The 24328-nt window shown below is 42.2% G+C and overlaps 1 protein-coding gene across 6 annotated transcripts; it reads left to right on the forward strand.

Moving 5' to 3' along the window:
- The first annotated feature begins 666 nt into the window (after nucleotides 1-666).
- On the forward strand, nucleotides 667-23299 carry ntn5 (netrin 5). 6 transcript variants are annotated; one of them, XM_055060317.1, is made up of 8 exons: nucleotides 9801-9910; nucleotides 10005-10193; nucleotides 10365-11833; nucleotides 13496-13684; nucleotides 16266-16415; nucleotides 19134-19184; nucleotides 20402-20482; nucleotides 21700-23299. In XM_055060317.1, exons 2-8 carry the CDS (start codon nucleotides 10162-10164, stop codon nucleotides 22266-22268), a joined length of 2541 nt encoding a protein of 846 aa, XP_054916292.1. In that variant the 5' UTR covers nucleotides 9801-9910; nucleotides 10005-10161; the 3' UTR covers nucleotides 22269-23299. The 6 variants fall into 6 exon arrangements, with proteins under 6 accessions (XP_054916295.1, XP_054916294.1, XP_054916290.1 ...); XM_055060320.1 differs by lacking the exons at nucleotides 9801-9910; nucleotides 10005-10193 and adding an exon at nucleotides 667-745 and having other exon boundaries at nucleotides 21700-23298; XM_055060319.1 differs by lacking the exons at nucleotides 9801-9910; nucleotides 10005-10193 and adding an exon at nucleotides 4502-4623 and having other exon boundaries at nucleotides 21700-23298.
- The last annotated feature ends 1029 nt before the right edge of the window (nucleotides 23300-24328 follow it).

Genomic DNA, 24328 nt, shown 5'->3' on the forward strand with positions numbered 1-24328 from the left:
GAAACTACTGGCGTGCCGTACCGCATGGACAAGAGAGGAAATGGGACTGGATCACACTAATATCCAACACAGTTTCCATGGATATGCTGAGACCAGGGTTCTGCTCCACGAGTCCTGACGAGCTTTTATCTGACTGAATGGTTGAAGCAGTGGCTGAGGGGAGCTGTGACTTTTCTACCTTCCCCTCTCAGCCAGCTGTACTGCAACATTAGGCTGTAGCACTTGTACAAAAAGACAATTCATTCCCTGTTGCTCTTACTTAATTTTTGGCGTGTCTTTTCTTCTACTAAATACCGGATGAACAAGATGCAACAGGACATAATGGGAGAACCAGGGAGGAGTTTGATGTCCATGAACTGCATTTTATTTATTTATTTATTTATTTTATCCGCCAGGACATCCCACACTGAGAAATATTTGACATTGTGTAACCATGTCAACATGAGCAGAAGCTGCGGCCCGGCTTTGAATGCGGCGTCTCTGAGCTGACAGTGATGAAAATCCATTTTCTCTGTGAGTCTTCCTCCGCCTGCAGATCGACAGCCCGCTCTTCATCTCCAACTGTCAACACTCAGCAAAGACACAACGTGAAGAAAACTCTGGAGAAACAAAACATTGTGCTTGGACTCATGACAGACAGGAATAATTTTCCGCTCTGCTCTCGGTGCCAGCTTGGATTTGTGCAGCCAGAGGCGCTCAGGCACTATCTTTCTGGATACAGCTCCCTCGTACGGTAAACAGAAAGGTAAAATTAGGTCTAGAATTTTTATTTTATTTTGTTTAAGTCTTTCTTTCTGGCAGCATGTGGATCCACATGCAATGATAAACATTGACAGATTGATTTGGACATAATGTGAAAAATTTGATTTAAAAAGATCTAGCTGAACTATACTGAACTTATTTGTTTCACTCTCTTTTTACTCTTTGCTTGTACTGAAACTTTTATCTTTTGTTTTATGCCAGATGTTTAAATGCATGCAATGAATATTGTTATGGGGCAAAATATATGGAGAAAAAAGGGAAACAGAAACATCTTGATTTCTTTAAAAAATAATAATAATAATCTAACTTTGTTTCTCAAGCTGCATTTTTTTATTTACTTTTCCCACTGGCCACACAGATTTGACTTGGTTCTTGTAGCAGTAAATACATTTACTGTGTGAGAAAGTTTGGGGAAATTAAAACAACTACCCTATTTCATATTTGTGAGATTGAAAATATAGGTGTATGTAGAATAAAAGTTTCTTCAGTGTACAGCACTTTGTTAAATCTCACCCTGAATCCCGCTGAGTTGTGTAAAGCTCTTTGTGCCTGAAGAAAAGCATTGCAGCATCATGGTGCATTTACATCCCATTTGAAAAAAAAAGAGAAATTGTTTTCCTTGAATACCCATAATAGGAAAATATGTTCAGATTTTGAGAGAACCACTATTTTATGTGTCGCCTGAAGTTTTCAAATAAAGAAAGTCTAAGTTTTATAAGAACAGAAAAGAAGGAATACATCTCATTTGATAGATTGTTGATATCTCTGAGAAATTATGTTAAAAAATGTTTGTGGTTTGTGATGTAAAGGTACAAAAAAAAAATCACAAAAAATGTGTATGTTTTTGTCATTATCCAAATAATGCACAAAACCTATTTAGATCTTTTGAGCCACCTGCTGACCCAGAGCCACATGTTTTACACCACCGCTAAAACATCACATAAAATACTTACTATGTGACAAAGCCTCACAAAGATGGAGGGTGAGGAAGACTCTTAGAAGTCCATATAGTCCTTGTAGGAATTTCAAGGCGCTCTTGAGGGCCCCCTGCTGGTTCAGGAAGGGTTGGCAGCGGCCCGGATTGCTTGTTGCTCCGGCCTGTTCAGGACCTCGACTGCACAGATCGGAGAAGTCGACTAATCTCACATTTGGACGAACGAATTCAATTGTTCATCAAACCTCCGACCGACAGGGCCCCGTTCCTGCTCCGCGTTCAGAAACCTCGTTCTGTCACTGAGGTTTATTGCTGTATTTTATGACTACATCGTGCTGGTACTTTGTTTATTATTACTTTTTGGTCTCTTAGCACCTCAGAGCCTGCGGGTGTGAAGTTTGGCAGCGCGAAGCACCTGTCAGCAGCAGCCACCTCAAAGAGTCTGATTAAAGCGGTGAAACAATACCTTACATCATTTTTACTGAGGCCTTCTGTTATCAATTAGCGTGTACTTTATTAAAGGCTTTATCAAGCCGTGCCAATCCACCTCCACCAGCACCGCCAGCCACCTCACGTCTCTTGTGTCTCCGTATTTATGTTGCCAAAGCGCGTTATTGACGCAAAAAACGTGCTATTTCACCCCTCAATTTAGTTTATTGCTCTTGTTCCTGGTCCAAACATTTCTTAAGTGCACTGTAAGCACCCCCCCCCACACACACACACACACACACATCTACACACATGCACACGCACGCACACACTGCACACCTGGGGAAACATTCCCCGAGGGAAGCCATCAATCAGTTTTATGTCCTTCTCTGGGAAAGTTTCCTCCTCCCCAATCAAGGCCCTTCAGCCCCCCCATGCTTCGATTCCTCTTCTTATATTTCCATCTGTATCAGTTTTGTTTCACATCTGAGAACCATCCAGGCCAGCCAATTAGCTTCAAACATTTTCTCTTTCTCTTGTTTTGCCTCTCTGGAGGATAATTGGAGCAAAGCGCATGCGGGGCGAGACGTCAGCTCGGTCAGTGCTCCGAGTTTCCCCGCGTGTCCAGAATTTGCCCGCCAGGTGCTAATAAAGAGGATGTGTTTGGTGTAAAATAAAATTGCATAACAAGCAATGAAACGTTGAGCCCAGCTTCAAGTTTGTGTGTGTGTGTGTGTGTGTGGGGGGGGGGGGGGGGGGGGTGCGTGGGTGTGTGTGTGTGTGTGCGTGTGTGTGTGTGTGTTTTTCTTCGTTTCGTTTTTTTTAAGGGAGAAGCTGCCAGGCAAGGAAAATAAAACCTTTTTCTTTTTTAATGCTGATCAAAAATGTTCAAGGTGTTTTTGTTTTGTTTTTTTGTTGGGGATTTTTTCCCCCCAACCTTTTCCTGATTTCACCACATCCCAAAATAAAAAGAAAGCTATAAAAACATAAACCCTGAGAGTTCAGTACAAAGATACCAGAATAATTGGAGCATTTATGTTGCATTGGCACTTTTACTGTACTATTATAACGAACTTAATAGGCGCATTCTAATATTTAAACAATGCAACCTTTGCAGAAGTGCTCGCATCGTCTCGCGTTGCAACCACAAGCTTCCATGTAGTTTATTGGGATTTTATGTGAAAGACCAACAGAGCGTTGCTTTGAAGTGGAAGGAACTGACAGATGGTTTTCAGCAGTTTCTACCGTACAAATCTGAAAGGTGTGGCGTGCGTCTGTATTCGTAGGCTATTAGGGGCAGCTGAATAAAGGGGGCCAAATATACAAAAAAAAAAAAAAAAAAACAATTAAACAGAATGGACTACATTGAGTTCTAACGCATAAACCTCCCCAAAAAATGACATTGATTTTGCGTGTTGTTACAGAACACCTTCATTTCCTTTCATGTATTTGTTTCTTTTTGACAGTGGCGTTGCTGTTGCCTTACACTTTTCGGTCTATTTGCATGCATGATGCAAATATTTGTGCTTGTGCAAGTCTGCATATGTGTGCGTATGAACTTTAATGAACAATTACTATCGAAGGGATCAGAAGGACATGCAATGAAGCTCAAAGAGGACTTTTCCAAGACTCTGTAGGATTGTTTGATTTGGAGGGGAAAGAAATTCTGACGTTGATTCAGACGAATCTAGAAAGAAGAACCAGTGACAGGAGAGATGGAAAGTCTGATGAATTAATGCAGGGGGAAAATATCCGCCCTCTTAACAATAAATAGGCAAAAATGTGTGAAATGCGAGGCAGACGCTTGCAAATGTTTAAAGTTTACCAATGAAATCTTGGATGGTGGCTTGCATTTATGCTGGAATTATTTTGTGAAAATTAAAAAATCAAGTTTATTCGCAATTGTTGAACGTTTCTCCTCAGAAAAGCTCTTCATTCTTCTGCACGTCCTCGCAAATTCATTTTGACGGCGAGTCTGCTGCTTTCACGCATTAAAAAAACTTAAGTGTTTCATTAATTGATTTATTACAAAACGCAACTCAGAAAGCAGCTTTGCAGTAAACGTGAATTTCGAGGTGTGTGTGTGTGTGGGGGGGGGATGCCTGCAGCATGTGTGTGCTGCTGCACAACAACACAAAATTCAAGCCCCTTCCGCACTGATTCGGATCCGAGTTCAGATTTATGGACGCTCGGTCCTGGTGTGCGCCAGTTTGAGGCGCGGCGTCTCGAGGTGGAGACTCTTGGCTCGGTTGGTGTAAGGAGAGACACCTCCCAGCTTATCCCGTTAATTTCCAACTGCCCCCCCACCCTCCACCCCTTGCCCTCCTCCACGCACACTCGGCGTGCCCCCCCTCTCCTCTCTGTCCTCTCTCCATGCGCTCCTCTTCTGTAAAGTGCGCTCACTTTTGCTGCGCCGCTCTCGGTGATCAGGAGGCGCCGCTGGAGCAGAGGGAGAAGGAAGGATAGGAAAAAAAAAAAAAAGAGCTGGGACGCACATGGTGAGCTTCTCGGTCCGTTTCTTTCTTTTGACTTGACGATGTGATGGATTTGAAAGTGTTGGTCGGCGTCTCTCTCCGCTGGAGCGACTCGGCGGATGAAGGAGCGCACGTGCGGCGAGTCTTTCGGAAAACGAGACGCGGACTGGTTGTTGTTGTTGTTGTTGTTGTTTTTCCGTATGTCGCCCTTAAGTTTGTTGTTCGGTTAGCTACCATAATCTTGATAAATGATTTAGCTGGGAAAATGCCTTATTTTCCACAAATTTGCTTTAATTATTGTTATTATTTTTATACAAGCAATAATAGTCATTATTAATATGATTATATATTAACTTTTATTTAGCTCATTCTAAAAATATATATAGGTCTATATGCATTTTTTTATGCAAGAGCCATAATTACATGCATGCAAGTAATCATGCATGTGTTTTCTGGGCTATGTATTTTTTTTAAAAAGCGGTTTGGATTTATCACATTTAATTATTATTATTTTTAATAATTATTCATTACTGCAAGATGAAAAGAAAATAAGATAATTACATTTAATAAGCCTGCTGCCCCCCCCCTCCCACCCCACCAACCCCGGTTTAATTGCCCCCCAAAATTCGTCCAACAAATTCTGAAAAAAACAAACAAAACAAAACAAATCAAAGCAAAAAACCGAGCACGTGATTCCAGCTGTTTGATCGACCTGACTCGGCCCCGCTGAGCAAATATTATTCTTTCTCTCCCCCACGAAAAACTAATTGGCTGCAGCCAATTTCTGCGCAATTAGCGCAGAAATTGGGAGCGTCTCTCTCAGCCGCTGCCAAAGCGATCCTGACGAAACACGACGAGCATTCAACTTCTGACGAACCGCGTTCAATCCCCCCCCCCTCCACCTCCCCCTCCCCCTCCCCCTCTCCCTCCCCCTCCTCCCCCCTCCCTCCTCAGGCTGTTTTCTCATTAGTGCCCCCTCGTTTCCACGGGAAACCCAAACTTTTACCATGTTTGTTCGGCGCCGGGAATCAAAACTAAGCGCGTCCGCCCGGTTTTGTTTTCCTTTCCCCCTTCTTTTTCTGTGAACATAAATTAGCGACTGATTGGCTGCTTTATTTCATTTTGTTTATTGAATTAATTTATTTTTTTTTCTAAATTCCCAACGACAGCCGCAGACACCCCGCCATCGTCTCTGACTCCGATCACCAGCTGCAGCGACGCAGAAATGACGACCGCGAGCTTTTAGTTATTGTTCAATCATTCGCCCACGGAGTTTGTCTTTGGCTCCCGCTGCCACGTGGAAATCACAGTGATTTCATCTCCATCTGTTTCTCGGTCTCATCGCGTGGAGCTGGAGGCCCGCAGAGCCTCCCTGCCAACTCGCGTAAAGAAGAACAGAGGAGGCGAAAGTGGCGCTAGGGGGTTGCAGGGAAAGTTGTCTTTAAATATCAACATGTGTTTTTTTTAGTCAAAAACAAAAAAAAAGTAGAAAGAAGCAAAGGAAGCAAAGCTCCAGCGTGGGTCAGTGCAGCCACTGGTGTGATGGTGGGAGGAGGGCCCCCAAGTTGCACCAAGTGGTGGTTTGAGTCTTTTAGGCTAATCTGCTCTAAATTTAGGTCACTGCACCTAAAACAAGGAACCTGCTCCGCTGCGCTTCGCGTTGGATTTCTGACCCCGGCTCAGAACAATTGCGAAATTAACAATAGGTGTCAGTGTGGGAACATGGGCCAACAGGTGCAGCTTCAAACGAGAGACAGAGAGCCTGAAGGAGATGATGGTATTTATCCATGAAAGGCTCCCCCCTCTGGGGAGTGGAGCTGCAATGTAAAAAAACAAACAACAACAACAAAAAAGCCCTTCTGCAGATCCTCTGCCCCATTAAGCCGAGCTCATTTAGATCATTTAGTCCGGAGAAATCCAAACCGTGGAAGGAGAGCAGCTTGAGTTGGCTTCGGTGTGAACAGAGAGGGCCGCTGCTGCTGCTGCTGTTGCTCCTGCTGCTGCTGCTGTCCATGACGAGGAATGTTAAAATGTGTTAGACCGGCCAAATCCAGCTCATCTGCCGAGCAGAACACGAGTCACGCACGTCAGGCCCGCTGCGCCCGAGTGTGGACAGGTCCTCATCTGTTTAGCAGGTAAAAAAAAAAAAAACACAGAATGCCACACACCAGCCTGACCCGGTGTAGAGAGAACATTTGACACCAGGAGGATGAGAGTAACTCTGGAGTTACAGGGCGACGGAAATATTTCCTCCACTTTCAAGTTAAGATCTGCCTTTTCTACCTCAGCTTAATTTAAGTGGCAAGGATTGCGTCTGATAGTCCAACGCGTACTTACAGAAATGATCCTGGACAGATTAGATCACGGCCTTCTAGCAGAGGGCTGACCCCAAACACACAGGCAGAGCGAGAACGAAGGCTTTCATCGAAGCATACTAGACCGGCTCAGTCAAAGTCCAGACCTGCTCCCAAACGAGAGCCTGTTTCCCACCGGAGCTGTGGAGGGATTCCTTTCACTCTCTAGATGTAGAGATATCCACCGAAAGGCCTGCAGGTATAAACACAGTGATAGAAGTTGATTCAAAACATTCAAAAAGCAAAAGCTTTTTCCTGACACTTTGGGATTAGATCGGGGTTATGATGTGAGATGTTTTTTTTTTAAATCCAACATTTATTAATACTTTTTGCAAGGTGCTGAATTCAGTGAATTAACAGCGTTCATTAGTTTCTAATGAACTAATTTCTTTAGTTAATCCTGCAATAATTTGAAAAAAAAAAACAATAGTAAATTTGAAAAAGGTTTTGACCAAAAACAAGAGAAAAGAACATATGAAATTATCCTAATATTTTTATTATTAGGATAATAATAAAATTATCCTAATATTATCCAAGTATTGAGTGTTTGCTCAATACTTGCTTCACACACGTCTGCTTCATGAGCAGCAAAAAGAACATTTAGTAACCAACGAGGACTCCAGACCCGTCGCCCTCCTTCGCCCTCATCTGTCGGGCCGTGCCGTAAACATGCCCCCAGGTTGTCAGCGAGTATTTTTCCGGCCCCTCGCTGGCCAAGCATATAGCTGCCTCCACAGATCACCCGCCGGAGACGCGGTTGATCTCATCACACCACTATTTGACTGTTTGAGCTTTCTGCAAGATGTGTTACTGCCGGCCGGGACACTTCAAAACTCTCCGTTTCATGTGCAGCCAGATGAAAGTGTCCATGTTTGTGTTTCAGGAAGATGTTTGAGTGTTTTATATCCGATTTTGGATGGATGATATTTTGCCTAAGTGGCGTTTTAGTAGGGAACGCTGTATGTCTTTTGTTGGACTTTTTTTCTCTTGATAAAAAAAAGTCCAACATCAAGCGGATTATGTTAGATGATGTAGTTTTGGGAGAGGAGAAAATCTGGATTAAGCCCTTGTTTTGGTGGTTTAAAATGACAAAGACAAACGGGACTCTTGTCATGTATCGTCGCCCTCCTGATTGAATCCTGCAGTAACCTTTTCCCTACATTCATTCCCCTCTATTATTTTTTTATGTGTCGTGGTACCAACACCAAATGATACCAGAGAGCTAATTAATCAACCAACAACTTATAAGTCCAGCTTCTTATCGGAGCGTTCATGTTGCCCCTGGGGCATGTCTCGACACGCCAGGAATGGCTGGCTGAGGCATCCTGGACATCAGGAATGTGGCTCTTTGGAACCGGGGTCACAGTCAGACCTCTCATCGCCGCGTGTTTTCCGCACAATCCACAGCACAAAACTTCACTCCTCTCCCAGATTTAGCTGGCCGCCCGCCTTTCGGGAGGCGAGGGGCGCAGGAGTTTGGAGGGCACAGGCCCCTCGGAGCTGTGTGGTCTCCCAGGAAAGCCTCGGGTTTCGGCCGTTTGCTAATTGAGCGGGACGACGAGGCCAGAGAGGCTCTCCGTCCCCCCCACTCCTCCCCGTTCTCTCCTACAGGTTTGGTTTATGCTGCCCTGCTGACTTTGCTGTCAGTGTCAAATGCTTGTTAAGACGCCATCAATCTCACAGCAGTTAAGAATATTCCCAGAACAGAACGAAGGGGGCAGGTGACAGGACAGAGACGGGAAAGGAAATGGCAAAAAGAGTCTGGAGAGAAAATACACAAAGCAGGAGGATATATTATGTTTGATAGAGAGTCTGGAAAGTATTCACGCTGTTTTTTATTTTTTATTTTATTGTCATTGTTATTTTGTAGAATTTTCTGTGATTAACCTCAGAAAATAACACATTGTTATAAAGTAAGAAGAAAACAAGACGCAGTTTAATTAAAACAAGAAAATTGACACTGATATCTTCTTGGAATTTGACTTTTTGCAGACATTTCTCCCCACAATTGAAATATTTTTTCTCTCCCTGCTAAATTCCTGCAGCACAATGTAGCCACTACCCGTCTAGACCGTTTTCTCCCATAAAAGAGGAGTGAGGCGTCTTTCCTGTGACCTCTGGAAAACTGAAAATGAAAATTCATTGAATTTTTGAAACCGTTAATGCTCTTGCCTCTCTTCGTCCCTTTGAAAAATTTTATATTTTTTATATCAATTAGCTTCTTCCATGTGTGAATAAAGGCAAAATAAAATAATTCATCTTGTGATAATTGACATTTAGGCGAGGACAAATTCTCCCATGGATGCTAGGGATCGTTGCAGCTCCTCCAGATTTATCATGGGATGGTAAATCTGGAGGAGATTTACCGTCTCTCTGTGAAATGTTCAGAGATTGTTTGCTTTATAACCTTTTACGCTTTTAAGCATCTCCACAACTTTCTTTCTGACCTCGGTGTTGACAGAACAGCTGGACTTATTCCGAGATTAGATCGGAAAGGGGTCGATGGAAAAAAAAAGGAACAGTTTATTTCAAAACAAAAAAAAATGCATTGATTTTCTGACTGTAGGTTCACCAGATGTGGAAAAGCATTACAGTAAATACTTTGGAGTGAAGCAGACAGATTGTTTAGTCCGTTTTGGCTCCGCCGTCAAATTTTGACAGAAGAGTAATTTACAGTTATCACCAGTTGTAAGCAATAGGAAGGGATTTGTTCACACTCTGGACAGACACAAGTCCGTGTTTGTTTTCCACCACGGAAGTAGCAAAAGCAGGGCTCAAGTCAAACGTGCCTTTCAGGCCATAAATCACTTCCAACCAACCCAGGAACAAATCTCCGGCTCCTCTTCCTCCCTCCCTTCTTCAGCCTTTCCTCCGTTTTCTCATGTGCTCTGCTCTGCACCGTGACAGCGCCCGCTGCTCGCGCTCGGGCCTCTCCGAGCCTGCAGAGCCAACCAAGGGTAAAACGGCTTGAAAAGAGAGCAATAAATGTGATGGATGTGGGCCAGCGCAGGGTTTAGCTCCAGCTGTCGGGCATGTTTTTTGTCATTACAGACATACCTCACGGGTGTGTGCTCCCTTCAACCCGTTCCCTGTGCTCCCTTTGACTTTGAGGGAGTTTTAAGATGGATGCGTTCCTAAAGGTTGTCAAGATTACGGGTTTGAAGTGGTGGCGACACCACTGTGATGATCCAGGTCACGTTTTTATGTGATGAGTTCTTCACCGGGATCTGCAGAAAGCACGTAAGGTGCAAGTGGCGGCGGCATGTGTTTTCAATGAAGACACAGGTGGTCGTCTATCTTAGATTTCGTTCTCATGCTTCAAATGCCAATGTAAATCAATCAGATTGTCTCTCTTTTCCTCCACATTGCTCATGAATTTCCTTTAAAAATGTTCTCTTTCTTCTCCCTCAGGCTCGATGACATGATGGTCCGACCCTCTTCCCTTCCCCCCTCCATCTCCCTCATTCCTGTTCTCCTCCGACTCGTCCTCCTCCCTCCGTCTCTCATCTCCTCTTCCTTCTCCAACGCCCCGCTGAGCTGGACCTCGCCTCACGAGCCCTGCTATCACCCAGATGGCCGTCCTCGACACTGCCTGTCGGAGTTCATCAATGCCGCGTACGGAGTCCAAGTCGATGTCACCCACTCCCTACATGGGCCCGATAACACCCCCAACATCACCACCCTAACGGACCTGCACAACCCGCACAACCTGACCTGCTGGAGGGCTCGCGCAGGAGCCGACTCTGGCGACTGGGTCTTCACTTTACCTCTGGGCCGCCGCTTTGAGATCACCTACATCAGCCTGCAGTTCTGCAGCCAAGGACAGCCGTCTGACCCCATGTCCATCTCCATCCTTAAGTCCATGGACCACGGGCGTACCTGGCGGCCAATGCAGCACTACTCCAGCAACTGTCTGGAGGACTTCAAACAACCCTCATTGACCATCGCCCGAACGAGACACCAAGAGACAGAGCCGCTCTGTTCGGACCCCCGGCCCCTGCAGAGGCAGCGGGGAAGCACAGTCCTCGCCTTCTCCACTCTGGATGGTCGCCCGTCTTCTCCTGATTTTGATTACAGCCCCACCCTCCAGGACTGGGTCACGGCCACGGACATCCGGGTTGTCTTCCACAGAACTTCCAACAATGTCAAGGCTACGGAAAAAATGGAGGAAACCCAGTGGCGTGACGGCCTCCATGACACCAAACGAACTGGGATTCTCAAGTGGAGATTGGATACAAAGAGTGACACTGGAGATCAGGTGGACAAATTAAGAGACAATACACTGGCTTTTTTTGACAAGGCCAAAAGAAAAAACTCGGAGATCAGTAGGAGGAATAAAGAGGAGTGGATAGACAAGCAGCGTCGGAAGGACCATCGCAAAGGTTCTGGTCACGGCCAAGATGGCCACAATGTGACCAGCAAGGAAGGAGAAGACGCTTTTGGCACCAGCGACTTTCTCGCTTCGCCAAAGAAAGGTGGCAAAACCAGAAAGCGAAATCGCAACAAGGAAGACAATTTTTGGGTCCCTTGCTCAAACGGAGACTGCACTTGGACGGTCGAAGGGCGGAGCAGGACGAACGGTGGCCGGGAACTGAGGAAGAGGAGGAACAACAACCCCAACACAAAACAGAACTTGAGGACTTCCCAGCCCTCTGGCTTGATACTTCCTGTCCGAGCTCCTCTGGCCATTTCCGACCTGCAAGTCGGAGGGAGGTGCAAATGCAACGGACACGCTTCCAGGTGTCGCCGTGACGACGCAGGTCAGGCAGTGTGTGTCTGCGAGCATCACACGGCGGGCCCAGACTGTGACATGTGTGAGGATTTCTATGTTGATAGGCCGTGGCATCGCGCGACACCCACTCACCCAAACCCCTGCGTTGGTGAGTCTCGCTAAATGAAGGCCTGCATTAATACACAGCATGCATTAATACACAGCATGCATTAATACACAGCATGCATTAATACACAGCATGCATTAATACACTGCATGCATTAATACACTGCATGCATTAATACACAGCATGCATTAATACACTGCATGCATTAATGGAACCAGATGGAAACGCTGACCACACAGAAACTCTGTTCTTGTTCTTTGATTATTTCAGGATTGTTTTTTTTTTTCTAACATCTGTTTTCCAGACTGGTGAAAACATTTCACTAAAAACATTTAGAAAATCTTCCATTTTAGATCTTTTTGTTGTTGTTGGACACACATGAGAAATTATTTTAGCCCATTTAAAGCATTACAAAAATACACATTTTTAATATTAATTTAAGTGATAAATTTCTTTCTTTGTTCAAATGATTGCAGTCAGTACCTCTATTATAACTGTTTTTTCTTCGAATGAAGAAAACCCGTTTTTCTGATGAAACCAGTTGTTTACTTAAACTGCATCGAAAGACATAATCTTGGTTTTTTTCTCTCTGCCTGACATTAAATCAGACTAAATGTGTCCTGTTTTTAAGTTAGTTATAATTGCCAAAAATATTCTTAGTATTTGACAGAACTACATTTTAGTCTGTGTGACTCACTCCAAAGTTATTGGGTCCCTTACCAGATGTCTTCCACAAATAATTTGCAGGAATCTTGTCCCATTCTTGAGAGAGTCAGCTGCAAGGTCGTCTTGCTCAAACACACCTTTAGAAATTATCTACGGGACTGAAATCAAAACCAGGAGATGACCACTCAAAAACATTGACCTTGTTGTTCTTGAGACACTTCATTGCACTTTAAGAAGACACATTTACTCTCAGGATTACCACATAATGGTTTGAAATACACCAGCCCCTCCCACAGCTGAGTGACCACATTACTTCATTCTGAATCCTCAAGGAAAGTTTTCTTAGGCTTGTAACTTTCCCCATTTTTCCTTTCAAATGTAACCAGGGTGATTTCGATCAGACTCTCCCAGTTTACTTTCTCACACCACATGACATGGTTTAAAAATGAAGGTTTTTGTCTCTGATCATGTTAATGAACTGTTATCTGTCCCTTTATGTTGCTTTGGGGTTATTGGCTTCTTCCTATCTGAGTGGCCGTTCAGTTCTCAAGTCTTTTTCAGGTGGTTTTTCCCCACAGTTGTCACGAGGGTGTGTGCATGGTTCAGGTTCATTGTTAAAAGCTCACACCTTTAACAATGAAGGTAACGTAACTCATTTAACAAATGAGTTATAATGTTCAGAACTCATTTGAGTTTGTTTGTCATGTCAAATCTTAGAGAAATAGATTGAAGATTTGAGTTGCACACTTCTGCAAAGGATCAGCACATTTTGTCTAGCAAATCCCTACTGATGTGACACACAAAAATGAAAATATAAATTTGTAAATAAGAGTCAACTGCAGCTGTAGTACTCTTGGGGGCCCCCTGGTGGTGTGGGGCTATTAGCTAACCGCTTAGTTGGCCACCATATTCGGCTTTGTGCAGCTATCAAGCTATGGAGGATTTGTTAAAGCATGTTTTGATTTTTTCTTGATATAATGTCAAAATTGCTCCTTATCTTGGTGATTTAAACAGTGATTCTTTCTCGTTTTTGTCCAGCCTGTGAGTGTAATGGCCACTCAAACAAATGCCGCTTCAGCATGGAGGTGTTCCAGCAGTCGGGCAGGAAGAGCGGAGGCGTGTGCCTGAAGTGTCGCCACCACACGGCCGGGCGCCACTGCCAGTACTGCCAGAACGGCTTCACCCGCGACACCAGCAAGCCGCTCGACCACCGCAAGGCCTGCCAACGTCAGTCACTGAGACGGGTTTCTGTGATTGCCCTTTGTGTGAAGGGGGCAATGGGGCAGAAAGGGCAAAAATGACATAAACGAGACCATCATACATCATTTCAGAACTTCGTCCATGTTTGATTTGACATATCAATTTAAGCTCAATTTAATTCAATCTTTTAAGGTGGAAAATAAAGATATATATAAAACAATGTGGTTTTGTATTAGAGGAAAGGCTTAAACAAATACTGCAGAGTTTGATCAAACTTATCAAACGTTTTGGAGGAATTTACAGTTAAGCCCGAAATTATGTATACACTTGGGAAATTTAGGTTTGAAGTAACTTTTTAATTTTACTTACGTTTTTCTTCAGATCCATCCGATTTAGCCAGAAACCCTCAAATCTGAATTAAAATGATCAGATGGTGATAAAAGTTAAGGTGATGACAAAACTCACAGATAAATCATCGATATGCAGGCGTCAAGTTACATTTTTTAATAAAAAAATGCTTTAAACTGAGAGATATGTTTCTCGTTTTCTATCACAAGCATAAATTAAAACAGTTTAAAATCTGAAAAAAAAATTCCTGCAGCTCCTTAAATGCTGCTTTGCTTCTCTTTGCTGCTTCCCTGATAAACTTTCTTCATGTCTTTACGTTACTTTTGCAGAAACATCTGGTTAAATGTTCATAAGCAATGTTCCCTGTGAATGATTTAGAACCCTTTTCCTGACTGATACCTTTTAGACAATAAGATCCGTCCTGCTGCTTTGGTTTCCCGCTGGATCATGGCATTTGTTGTGAGATTTGGCAACAATCAAGCTGCCAAAGAGCTGAGCTGAAAGATTTCCAGGATTTATGTCGCTTGAATTGATTTGCTATGAACTCGGTGTTCCACATAACAAAAACCTGGCAATTTAACAGGAATGTGGAGACTTGTTGTTTCCACTCAATGCGCTCTGAACTGTTGCCCTGCGTCGCTGCTTCTGTTTACACGGTCAGCGTTGTGTTAGCGGTGGAGACACACATGTATCCTCATTGTTACCACTGGCTGGCAAACGCCACGACTGCTGACCTTTGACCGGTCACAGCTGACCTTGGTGCGCTCACATGGAGCCTTGATCAGCAGCCTAATATGTCCAACGTTAATAGTTCCTCTAGTCTCGACACGAAAGGGTTAAATAAGCTTATATCTCACCACTTTTTTGTTCAGACCAGCAAATTCAAATTATATCTCAGCACTGCCTAATTGAAGCTTTAAATCACTGCCATTCTGAAGCGAGTGGGGACATTATTCTTTATTTTCTCCAGTCTGGCTGTTAGGAACCATTACAAGTTTTTGCGTAAACAACACTCGAGTGTGCTGAAGAGCAGCTTCCTTTTTCCATCTGTCCTCTCTCATTTAGTCCCGTGATTGAAACGCTAAATGAAAAATGAAAAAAAGAAAAGCTTTGCTATGTAAACTGAGCAGTAATAACAAGCGCTGCTTCACAACCCTTCCTAAAGGAAATGGATGAGTTAGGGCACAGCATTTGTCTTCATTTAGACGAAGGTTGTTCATCCTCTCAAAAAAGCGCCGGAGCGGTACGGGATACTGTGTCAGGATTTGTTATTTTCTTGTTACCCTTCAAGGAGGAATTTGTCTTTGTTAGCCGTCGAGACGGCTACGAAATAGATTCGCCGGTCTCCCGGGGACGTGCTTTGTCTCACTCAAGGACGCACGTTTAGGACAGATGCCTGCTGTCATTTGGGATTAAACCACTGACTAGTTGTCCACTTTGGGACGGGTTCTGTCTGCCTTTGTCTTTCTAAAAAAACCTTTTAAGACACACCATGAAGATATGCTAGGAGATGCTTCTTCTTCATTCTTCGGCTAATTGTTCTGGCTTAACAATTCAATTAATCTGGCTTGTTTTTCCTTCTTCTGTTAGTGCAAATAAGAGACCAAGTAAATGCAGTTTCAAGCCGTAGCCCAGTTAGAGATTCTCGTATTGATCACTGCAGCCATAATGTGCTTTGATACAGTTTTGATACAGTTTTTTAATCCATAAATATAAGAAGAAAACATTTTTAATAAGAACCTACTGAATTTAATTGTAATATTTAAGTACTTAATATGAAAAATGTAATTTTTTTTGCTGTCCTGCTTCTTGTAATATAACAGAAGAACATTAGGACTTAAATATAACACTTACATGAATTGCTTAAATTAACTTCATTTACTTCACTAATATTAAACTCATCTTGCGTCTTCGGCTTGTAAATGCAGTGTTGTCAATGAAACTGCTGGTCTCCCTTTCTTTGTCAGCTGCAGCACTTAGTAAGCTTGATAACAGTTACAGACGTCTGGGTTTGGTGCGTTTTTAATGACAAACTTTATGTTGCTAATTGAGGGGAAAAAGTACATCCTGATTTTAACTGTGTAAGAAACAAAACATATTTTAGGAGCTCAAAACTGCAAATGACAATATGAGCACGTACACATCGTTCCCTCGAAAACAAACAAAACATTGGATAAATGAAGAAACGTGATGTTTTTTTTTTTTCTTTTCTTAATTCCTGAAATCAAGACTTTTGGTATTTTGTTATTTCCTGATCCAGCATGCCAGTGCCATCCTCTGGGAGCCGTGGGCCGCTGGTGCAACCAAACGTCGGGTCAGTGTCTGTGTCGAGAAGGAGTGACCGGCCTCAGGTGTAACCGCTGCGCTCTGGGATACAAGCAGGGCAAGTCCCCTCTGCGGCCCTGCATACGTAAGTCTGAGCGAAGGAAAAATTTGGTCAAACAGAAAGCAGTCATGCAAATACAAACTTTTGTTTGCGTTAAGAATTTCTCTAAAATTCATGACACTCTGTGGGATTTCTAGTGAGTTTATATCCTCATGGAGTACATTTTGCTCTTGAGTTGTTTTTATGTTCAGTCGCATTTTAAAATATAACTTTAACATTTCCTAATTCTGAAAAAAAAAAAAGTTCAAACAACTATCAGTATTTTAACTGATTCATCATCAGTTTATCCTCTTTCTCCTGTTATGCATTTAGTTATTACTCGTTTTTATAAATCAGGAGTGTTGCGTTTTTTTCATGTATTAAAAGTAAAAACAAAAGAAAAGTGTTTTTTTTTTGTTTCCTTCCCCTAATCAGTTGTTTATTCTTTGCCAAGTCAAATTACGAAGTGTTCTCACTAAACTGGCTTTGTCTTGTTTTTAATAGCTGGCTGTTTATTTAACAGACATCTTTCATTTTCCCTTTGTTTTTTTTTCTGCAATGGTTTAAGCTGTTATATAAAGCTTATTAAGTATGTTATTAAATATCAGGAGGAGTGACAATTTTTCAGGTAATCATTCCTTAAATTCATGCATTATGACATGGCCTATAACTATTGTTAATTAACTTGTTTGAAAATATGTTTTTTAGACTACTAGCCTAGTTTAGCCAGTTTTCTAGGAGAAAACCTAATGATTTCTTTCTTCATCAAAGCAAATTACTTTTTTTTAACTTAACACACCTTCTGTGGTTTTTAATAGTTTCATATCTTTTTGATATGCATACATCTTTCATTTCTTTTCCATTTGCCTAATTTGCTTGTGGTTTTTCGGCCTTAAAACCTAAATTAATCTCTCAATCCTTCAACCGAACGAGTGGCTGATACAGGAGAGCGACTTGCGTCCAAGTTCACTTCTCTCAGTCTTTCGCAGCGTCTCCTTCTCCTCATCCCCGCAGACCGTTTCCACGGCAGCGTTAAACATGAGCCGAGCAATACAAGGAAACCTCATCTCACGCTGATCTCTGATCAAACGGATCGCTGCTGCTCCCCTCTCCGCCTGCGCAGCGGCAAAAATCAGCCCGCAGTGATAATCCACGCGCAGAGTCTCGGCTAATCACCCGAGTGCCAACAACCACACGGGCAGCGCTGCTCTGTGGGCCCCAATCAGGTGACGCCGGGAGCCCAAAGCAGGGACCTCGACACCTGTTTCACGGCTCAAACGCCCCCAGACTCATAACTCTCCCAGCGAAAGCAGTGAGTGAAAGAAAACCTTGTTTGTTTTTACTGCCAGACCATCACTGGCTATATATAGCGTCTCCTTGTCCCCACTGCCACTTCCAACACCTTAACTCATCTCCAATGAGGCGAAGCTGCATGCTATCTCTTGCCAGACATTTTTATTTGCTTGGTATTTATGCTATTTTCTCCTACAAAGGCAACATAATTACATTTAGCAGCTTGCTCTGGAAAAACGTAAGAGCCCACTGCAGTGAACCCCACTGAAACCCTTTCTGGTTCATATTCATTTCTGCACTCTTCCTGAGTTTATAATGAATATCAACTTGTTTTCTTGTTATTATCTGAGGTCTGAGAGCTCTGCATTTCCCCCCTTATTTTGACCAGTTTTCAGCAAATAAATACATTTTTGTTTTGAATTTTGGAGACTATGAAGCCTCGGCGTAAATTCAAACTGGAAGACTCTGTTCAGCTCACCTGCCCAACCAGAGATGTCGTCATGCGCCTCGATTCCAACCCGTCGGTGACGGCCTCCTCCTCCAGTCATCGAGCCTCGCTCCCTTGATAAGATCCAGCTGTTCATCGGCTTCCCCTCATCGGCTTCGCTTCAGCGCTCCTCCGCCCCTCCTCCGCCCCTCCTCCGCCCTCAGCTCGTGGTTTCTTCGATGTCCATTCGGTTTTCACCATCCTCTCCGCCACCAGTGTCCACAGCGGCTCGTTCTCTCTGACAGCGGTTACCAGCACAACGTCCTGCCAAAGACTTTCATTTGTCAATTAAACTTTCTAATACCACTCTCACCCTCTCTCTGTGTGTGTGAGTCTCTCCAGGTTGAAATGTTGTCAGTAGGTCATAGAATGAAAGAACAATGTTCATTTTACTCAAACACTCACCTATAAAACGTAAAATCAGAGCAAAAGGATCATTTTAAGTGGAGTCTTAATTTAAATAAATGTATTCTTTGCATTGACTATTCTTTAACAATGGAAGGATCAGACACACACCACGTCCATTTGACGTCCGTGTCAAAGACACGACACACAGGAAGTACTTTATTTGTGAAGCCGTCATACATGAGCTATTTTACAAGAAGTCTGGGTAATGTATAAGCAGGCCATGAGTTATTAATTGTCACTCCTGAATTTGACACACAAACACTAAAAGAGCAGCTAACTTTACTGGTTTCTGTTTAATGTTTCGGCTAAAGCTGCACAAGGAGCGAAAGCCTCACCTTGTTGAATCACTGAAAGTAAAACTGTGTATGTCTGAGCAAGTCTTCCAGGGTGCACTTCCAGGCCATAAAAGGACCACACACCCCTTTTGACATTTGCTTATCTTTTGCGAAGGCATGCCTGTGCACCATGAGGCATTTGAGCTCAACACCCATAAAACATGATTGCAGCAGGACTGACAGCTCTTGTAGGTGAAGTTTGTCTGCAACTGTCTCCTGACGGTGTGTTTATGCTCACAGGCATTCAGGAGGCCGCTCCAACCCCGGTGTACCAACCTCAGTACAGCATCGGTGAGTAACTGACCAAAACATTCATTTAAACACGTGATTTTATTTTTTTTTGTAGTTCTTTTTAAAGTACAAAATCTGTTCACTGCGGCATATATTATGACTTTTATGGATGTTATGGATATGTTTGTCTTGGACCTCATCCGGTTTGAAAATAGTAAGCCTCTCGACAAAAATAAAATTTCTGCCTTGTTGCTTTAATTTTTACAGTCTCATATGTACATTTTAACCACAGATAACTTCCTTTCCCTTCCTGGAGTTCTTTTTTTCTTTTTTTTTAGACTTTGACTACTTTTGAACCCATTTACAGTTGCTGAACCTTCTCACAATATCCTGCAACTCCTGGAATTTAAGAGCCTCCTTAAGTCTGATCTGGTTCACTTGTCAGAGCTAAAGACAAAATTCAACTTCAAGTATCTGGAGTGTTTTCAGAAAAGTCCAGAGAAATGTCGATCAAAGCCAGTTTAAAAATAAAGCCTGACTTAAAAGCAAATTACAAATAAGTATTTGTGCACATTTTTCACAAAATAACTCACTGCACACAAAAGACAGCCTCAAATAAAATTTCTCAGACTAACTATTCAACTTTCTCAGGTTAAATACTTACATTTCCAGTTGTATTTTGTCCTTACTTTTTATTTTAAAAGGCAGATAAAAGTTAAAATTTCTGTCTCCATAAACACATAACAAGAGTGTTTTCTTTGTAGCTCTTATTAACACGTTAGTACTTTGAAATAAAATCAGACAAAATCATATCTAGCAGGTTAAGCCTACTTTGATAAAGCATGATGAACACATCACTAGTTTTATTATCTAGATTAAATTAAAAAATAGAAACAAATATTTTTGCATGCAACAACATTCATTACAGAATAAGATGAAATAACAGATACATGAGCCTTCAGTGGGTCACCGCTTCATGGATTTCCAGCATAAAGGTTTCAGTCTCGCGTGTCGACAGATATCAGATTTGTTCTCCAGCGGATCGGGCCCTGAAACGCTTTCGGCTGCTTTACGCCGTGCTGGAGTAGGGAACCAGTCCCTCCTAGTGGCAGCCTGAAGAAATCCCCACCTGCTGCTGCCGAGATCAGATCCAGCGATGACACATGGAAGGAGTCGTACCGCAATCAGGCTAAAAGACGCGTGTTGATGTGTGTGCTGAGAAACGACGGCGGCCTCTCACCTCGCTGCATTTCTCTCTGTCTTCCTTTTTCCTGCAGCGGAGGAGTGTGTGTCCTACTGCCAGCCCTCTGAGGTCAAAGTCAGGATGAACCTGGAGACGTATTGTCTCAAGGACTACGGTGGGTTTCAAGTTATATGTGTTTATTCACAAGAAAATGAGTAGAGATCCTAGATTCTAGAATTTTAACAAATATCATAAATTTGAGGTATGATTTATTGCGTTACACAATAAGCAGGTGTTATTAGTTAAACATTGAAAAACATTGCAAGGAAAAAGGTAAATTTGTATATTTTTTTCTTGTTTTCAATTACTTGTTTTAACACAGAACTCAAGAAACTTAGACAAATTTACAACCCAAAAACATTAGAAATAATTGAAACATTGTAGTGGGAAATTTATTTACCTTTTTACACATTCTCCTTTCTTTTTTTTTTATTTTCTTTTTTTTTTGCCTCATTTGAATGAGGCACGACCCATGGCACCAACAATTGCTCTGTTGAATCATTAATTAACACGTTTTAAACACATTTAAATTTATGCTCACTATTCACACGCAGGGCTGAATAGTAGAGTTGTGACATCACTTAAACAGAACCAATCTGGCGACATTAAAAGTTTTAAAAAAGCAACACGTCATGTGATTTCAAGGAATTGGAGAAGAGCTGGGGGGGGGAAAAGCCACTGACATCTAAGGATTTGAGAATGAAGAATGAAATGAGCCTCTGTTAGAAACAATCCTGCTCAAATGGAAAACCGTAAAACTGTGGCGAGTCTTCCCAGAAGTGGGTGGCTGACCAAAATTACTCAACAGGAACATCAACAACTCATCCGGGACGTAACAAAGGAACCCAGAAAGACATCGGCAAGTGAAATTTTTAAAAAAAGTACATCCTAACACTCCTGCTGTAAATGTCGAACAACACAACACCGAAGGTTTAGATAATGATGGTTGTAGTTTGATGAAATGGGACGGCTTTGCTGCCCCTGGATTTGGACAACTTCTTTTGAAGGATTGAACCTTGAGTTCTGATTTCTGCAAGAAAATATAGAGAAAAAAATGTCTGACCATCACCTAAAAAGTCTTGCATCCGATATGCAGCAGAGCCATCGTCCAGTAGGGTCTCTGAACGGCTCCGAAAACATAAATGAAGGAAATGGGGTGGTCTAGTCAAAGACAGGAATTAAACCCAATTGAGATTCTGGATGTTAAACAGACGGCCAAATCTCTGTAAACCAGTGTAAAAAGATCACACATGCTTGATCCTCGCTGCTGTATTTACTCAAATTGTCTTGAGAATGTAAAAGATGACATTAAAATGTTTCTCTCTTTGTCAGTGCTGAAGGTGCAGGTGAGAGGGATGGAGCGTTCAGGACCGTGGTGGCAGTTCTCCATCGCTGTACAAACCGTCTTCCGGACAGGCTCTAAGTCCCGTGTCCGGAGGGGCTCCCAGTCCCTCTGGGTTCCCGACCGCGACCTCAGCTGCGGTTGCCCCGCCCTCCACGTGGGCCGGACATTCCTCCTCATCGGCGCAGAGGAAGGGGAGCGGAGTTGGGCTCCGGAAGAGAGTCGCCTGGTGGCGGACCGCTCCACACTGGCCCTCCAGTGGCGGGAACACTGGAGCCCCAAGCTCAGGGGCTTCCGGGGGCAGGACAAGAGGGGCCGCTGCCCCCAAAAATCCCCAAACGCCCACCGCCCCCGGAGCAGGGAGCACGCAAAGACACATTCTGCATACATCCCCCCTCACCTGCTGACGGAGAAGGACCCCAGCCCTCATTTTGACAAAACTGTGAACTTGGATGAGGCTCCGAGCAGCACAGAGAGAGACATGGCGCCCACAGAGACAGCACCCTCTTCTCCCACCATCGCTCTGGTGTGTTCCACTCAAAACCCCCGAGTAAAATAAAAATTACAACTACAAAAATATATATATATATTTAAAGACAGGTGTTCTTGTCATTTTGAAGGTTTTAGTAGAAAAAAAACATCTGGATTAGCTTTTAGCTGCTAATCACAGGAGAAAGCGTCACTCTCATCCTGCAGAGAATTACTAAATTTAATTGATGACAAAAGTATCCCACCAGCAAGAATGGTGCTATATTAGATTTTTTTTTTACCCCATTAAAAAAAAATAAACACTGAAAAGTTATGCTGTATATTTTTCTCGTATTTTCACTGTTTATAGTCAGAATGTTTTATTTATTTCCATTAGAGAAAAACTTTGGTGAATTTCTTCATGGGGGATCACAGTGTTTCTTATTGGAAGACTTTACTCAAATAGGCTGAAAAATAATCTGGGTCAAACTGTTTGCAATATGACATAAGGCTTTTTATATTGTAAAACAACAACAAAAAAAAATCTTAACATTTTGTTTGAATGACTTAAAAAAAGTTCAATAATAAAACATCTGCTATGAACTAAAAATTGTAGATTTTTTCCATGATTTCATCTTGTTTAGAGCAAAACTCCCTCACGCCTGCAGTCACAGCTGCAGCAGAGCAAACAGGCTTCGTCCTCGGTTTGTTTCCTCACTCAATAGACGAAAACATTCACCAAACTAACTCCAGCTTTCTACACTAATCCGCCCACAGATCCCAAAAACATCCGTCTGACTTGTCGATACGACTTCTGCTCCCATTTGGCACATATGGCGTCATGGCTCTTGGGAGCTGGTGGTGGGGGGGCATCAGGACAGATGGAGGGGCTCCGATTTGTCGAGCAGCGGCCATGTTTTGGCAGCAGCGGTGGCCGGGCTGCCATGTTGACGCTTGTGATTGAAAATAAAGAGAGAAAAATAGACTTGCTGATTGAAGACCTTGGGGCAGAGAACACAATACGCCCCGGGGGATTTTTATTTTTATTTTTCTTTGTGCTTGGAGACCCACATGTCCCTAAACTCAGCTGGCACCGCGTCTTTCAATTACATTAAATGGTATTTTAAGATTTTTGCTTTACTCGTTTTTATCTAATCTTAGGTTTTCCTCCCTAAGTAAAGTTTTTTTTTTTTTTATTAGTAATCCGATAATGTTTGATGTGTTATTAGGACATGTTATTGGAAAAAAATATATTTAGCTTCCAGGTTTGATATCTAATGTGAACATTAAAATTATTCATACGGTTCAAGAATTTCATAGTCAATTATTTAGAAACAAAAGTAGCAAAAGAAAATAGGAAAATCAAGCTTTTTTTTTTATTAAGAGAAATAATAAGCACAGAACACAATATAAACTCATTTCTTCTCAACACTCTTATTTAATTAAACCATCTATACATTGTTTGTAATGTCACAAACACCGATAGAGGAAAACCTGATTAATAATCCAACTGAATGACATCAGTCATTTGATTTTTTTCTGATTCCAAAATAAAGCAAACACAAACATTAATACATTTCAGAAATCCTGCTCAAATTAAACAATGCCTGAATTAATCTGATCTGAACTTTTATAAGGTTTTGGGTATAAATGTACATTTTCAGAAACACGACATTCTTTACTTTAAAAAATGAGAAAGGCAGGAAGCTGTGCAGTGAACAGATTACATGAAATGTGTTTAAACCTTTAATATTTTTCATTATTGCATAAAAACAAACAAAATACGATTTAAAAAAAAATCTTTAAGGGTTCAAAAATCACATGTTCCTCAATTATATATAGTCATACTTATTGAATTAAAATATAAACCTAATTTATTTCAGTAACTCAGTTCACTCAGTGAACTGTTGATTTCATATATTTATGTCTTTATTTCTGTTCATTTTTATGTTTTCTGCTCGCAGGTGATAAAAACACAACATTTAAGTTCATAATATTACGTTTAATGCAGAAATGTCAAATGTGGGCTTCATAAAAAAGTATTTTGAATGTCTGTTTAAAGGTTACTATTTTAAAAAATTTGACAGAATAGTTATTGAATAATTCTGATTCAACGTCATAGTGGAAGAAAAGGATCGGAGTGGTGCATCC

This window comes from Poeciliopsis prolifica, unplaced genomic scaffold (assembly GCF_027474105.1).
Source record: "Poeciliopsis prolifica strain line A6 unplaced genomic scaffold, Auburn_PproV2 SCAFFOLD058, whole genome shotgun sequence".
In the NCBI taxonomy this organism is placed as follows: Eukaryota; Metazoa; Chordata; class Actinopteri; order Cyprinodontiformes; family Poeciliidae; genus Poeciliopsis; species Poeciliopsis prolifica.

Excerpts from the sequence above, each read along its gene's own strand:
- ntn5 (XM_055060315.1), top strand. The coding sequence starts at position 6,622 with ATGTTAAAATGTGTTAGACCGGCCAAATCCAGCTCATCTGCCGAGCAG. Across the intron at positions 6,735-10,364 it reads GGTCCTCATCTGTTTAGCAG|GCTCGATGACATGATGGTCC; the intron begins GTAAAAAAAAAA and ends CTTCTCCCTCAG. Across the intron at positions 19,185-20,401 it reads CCAACCTCAGTACAGCATCG|CGGAGGAGTGTGTGTCCTAC; the intron begins GTGAGTAACTGA and ends TTTTTCCTGCAG.